The sequence below is a fragment of the Chiloscyllium punctatum genome, chromosome 41 (genome assembly GCF_047496795.1).
Source record: "Chiloscyllium punctatum isolate Juve2018m chromosome 41, sChiPun1.3, whole genome shotgun sequence".
Taxonomy (NCBI): domain Eukaryota; kingdom Metazoa; phylum Chordata; class Chondrichthyes; order Orectolobiformes; family Hemiscylliidae; genus Chiloscyllium; species Chiloscyllium punctatum.
In genome coordinates, this window is record NC_092779.1 from 12,272,598 (window position 1) to 12,275,888 (window position 3,291).

The following is a 3,291-nucleotide window of genomic DNA, read 5'->3' on the forward strand; positions in this document are numbered from 1 at the left end:
TATCGTCTCTAATTTAGAGTGTACAGCGTTGAACAGAGAGTGAACAGAGAGTGAACAAGACTCGGAGAGCTCGCCTGCTTTACAGGGTACAGCTGTGCTCACAGAGAGAGAGAGAAACTGGAGACCTGTGTTACAGAGAGTGAGGAAGGCTCAGACTGCCTGCTGTACAGCGAGAGAGGAGCTCACCTGTCCTAGAGTTTCAGACAGACCCTGTTTTAGAGTGTGCAGAGAGAGAGAGAGAGAGAGAGACTGGAGACCTCCTGTGTTACAGAGAGTGAGGGAGACTCAGCCAGACTGCCTGCTCAACAGAGAGAGAGGAGCTCACCGGTCCGACAGAGTCTCAGACAGACCCTGCTTTAGAGTGTGCAGAGAGAGACTCAGGGGGTGGGGAGGAGCGGGTGGGGTGGGGGGGGGGGGGGGGGAGATCTCCTGCTACCCAGTGCGGTGTCCCCAGTGACCATGCAGTACCCTGGCACAGTGCCATGCTGAGCAGCCAGTTCCTGAGCCTGGTGCTCCTGCTCGCCACCAGCGGCTCGCACAGCTGGAGCGGGGAGGAATTCTACTTACAGCCCAACAGCACGGCCCTCAACTTCTCCCTGGCTGGTCGGCTGGAGCTGCAGGGGGCTGGAGGTGGAGGGGAGCCCGGGGCTGGGGTCCCCGGGCCCGGGGCTGGGGGTGGAGCTGCACCCGGGGCTCCGGGGCTTAGCCCTTCGCCCAGCCCCTGCAACATCACGGTGCTGAGACTGGTGGCTACCTCGCTGCTGGCTCGCTGGGAGAGGTCCATGGGCTTCAAGTGCGACGTGCTCCTGTTCACCACCAACAGCAACGCCCGCTCCTTTTTCTCGGCCGCGTTCACCCGGGTCTTCCCTCCCGTCATCATTGACCATGTCGGGGTCGGAGGGGGCCAGCAGGAGTTCAAGCTGTGCGTGGGCTGTGGCTCACCCCCTAGGCGGAGCCGCCCCATCCCCATCCCCGGCCCCCAGGGCCAGCAGGTCAGCTTCTGCTGCCTGCACTTCAGCCTGGAGGAGCTGAGCTGGGACAGGAGCTGGAGGGTCAACCGCAAGCCCATCGAGTCCACCCTGGTGGCCTGCTTCATGACCATCGTCATCATCATCTGGAGCGTGGCCGCTCTCATCTGGCCCGTGCCCATCATCGCTGGCTTCCTGCCCAATGGCATGGAGCAGAGGAGGGGCTGAATGGACTGTGGAGTAGGGGGTGGGAGTGGCTGGGTAGGTGAGGGAGGGGGCTGTGGGGTGTGACTGAGGGGAATCCCTTGCACTGCCCACCCACTCCCCTCCCCAAAGGCTCCTGGTAACTGTACCCCAGGGACTTAGGGTCTGTAGCCCATTTCCCTCCCAATCCGGATCCCATTGCCCCAGCACTTGGCCTTAAAAACCTTAGCCATGGTCATTGGAGTCAAAGAAAATGACTGATGGAACTTGTGTTCACATTTTCGAAGAGGGGTGCAGGGTTGGCTTGCCTATGACTGTTGGGGCTCAGGGGACTGGGCAGAATTGGCTATGTTCGGTTTTCCAAAGGTTACAGGTAATGAGGAAACAGGGTTGGCATGGTGGCTCAATGGTTAGCACTGCTGCCTCACAGCGCAAGGGACCTGGATTCGATTCCAGCCTTGGGCGACTGTCTGTGTAGAATTTGCACATTCTCCCTGTGTCTGCGTGGGTTTCCTCCGGGTGCTCCGGTTTCCTCCCACAGTCCAAAGATGTGCACGTTAGGGTAGATCAATCATGCTAAATTGCCCATAGTATCCAGGGATGTGCAAGTATGGTGGATTGGCTGTGGGAAATGCAGAATTCCAGGGCTAGAGTAGGGGACTGGGTCAGTGTGGACTCAAAATGGGCTGAATGGCCTGCTTCCACACTGTAGGGATTCTATGATTGTATTTAAGTAATGCTACTGATCACAGCATGATGATTCCTTTACTTCCATTGTGTTTCTCCCGTACTCCACAAACAAATCAGATGCTTGTCTGTTACCTTAAGCACTTTGCATTTCAGTCACCCAGCATTTCCACCACAAAGTGATTGCCACAAAGTGTCACAATGACTGTACTGACCAGGCCACTCTCAAGGAGATCATTTTTTGCTAGGACGTGGGTAAGAAATGGTTACCACAATGGATGGACTGCAGCATTTTACAAACTGTGTGCTTTATTCCCAAAGTTATCATTTCATTTGTGTTGGGTGAGGGGTAATTTTCAAGTGTTTTTAAAAATAATGAATATTCATTTTTTTTCATTTGAACAAATGAGTTTGTTAACAGTCTCCTTTCCATTTTCAAAATGTTCCAGTGAAATTTGTAAATCAATCAACTTTGGATGGAGCTGTTGATATTTGTACAAATTACATTGAAATGTATGATATTTGACATTTTTCTTTTGATAAAGTATTTGAAACTGTGTCGATTATTACCCTCTTTTTCATTTTCTGTTACCAGTCCCTAAAATGAACAATCCCAATGCCATTCCAAAGACGCTTCTTCTCCCCCCCTCTCTTTTTCCAGTGGGTGTTAATGAATTTCAGCACTTTGAATCTTGTCTTTTCTTTTTTGGAGGCTTCCCTGCTCACTTGAGAAATGTGCTACAGAAGCCTCATGAAAATACAAGGTTGCAAAATATCCAAGAGTTCAGCCCCGGGCTTTGTAATTGGTTAGCAAAGTTCAGCAGGGAAATTGTAAAAGTAAAACAGGTTGAGGTAACCTTTGCAACCTGAGGTAAGACAAAGATTTTCCCTACTTTCACACAGAAAATGATTGTGATCTGAAAATGCACAACCTGAAAGAGCAGTGAAAATTCAATTAGCAACGTTCAAAAGCGAATGCAATAATTATCCAGAGGTGACAGAATTGTGGGGCTGTGGGAATAGAAGGCAAGGAGAGGGGGTTGATTACTCTAATAAGTTCCCATCATAGTTATGAAAGGACTGAATGCTTCTCGCTGTGTTGTATCATCCTTGATTGTTTTTCTGTATAGCGCTGAATTATGAAAGGAGTGTAGGTGGGTGGGGGGGTGGGTGTCAGGTTGGGGGGATAGGAGGGGGTTTGAATTAAACCCGAGTTCCTATATTGCTGGAAATCTGCAGAGCTTTTCAATATTTTTAACATAATGATTCCTGGTGAGCAAGAGGGCAAAAGGATATTGGGAGTAGATGGTTGGGTGGAGTTGAAGTTGCAATCAGATCAGCTCTTGTCAAATGGCTTGACCAGGCTCAAGGGGCTGAATGGCCTTCTCCTGGTTCTAACTCATGTATATATGAAAGTCAGCATTGAAAGAAG

At 50.7% G+C, this 3,291-nt stretch overlaps 1 protein-coding gene across 1 annotated transcript; it reads left to right on the forward strand.

Moving 5' to 3' along the window:
• The first annotated feature begins 425 nt into the window (after window positions 1-425).
• Window positions 426-2,423, forward strand: LOC140464850 (transmembrane protein 158). Its single transcript, XM_072560376.1, has one exon. It carries the CDS (start codon window positions 483-485, stop codon window positions 1,194-1,196), a length of 714 nt encoding a protein of 237 aa, XP_072416477.1. The 5' UTR covers window positions 426-482; the 3' UTR covers window positions 1,197-2,423.
• Window positions 2,424-3,291: the final 868 nt, after the last annotated feature.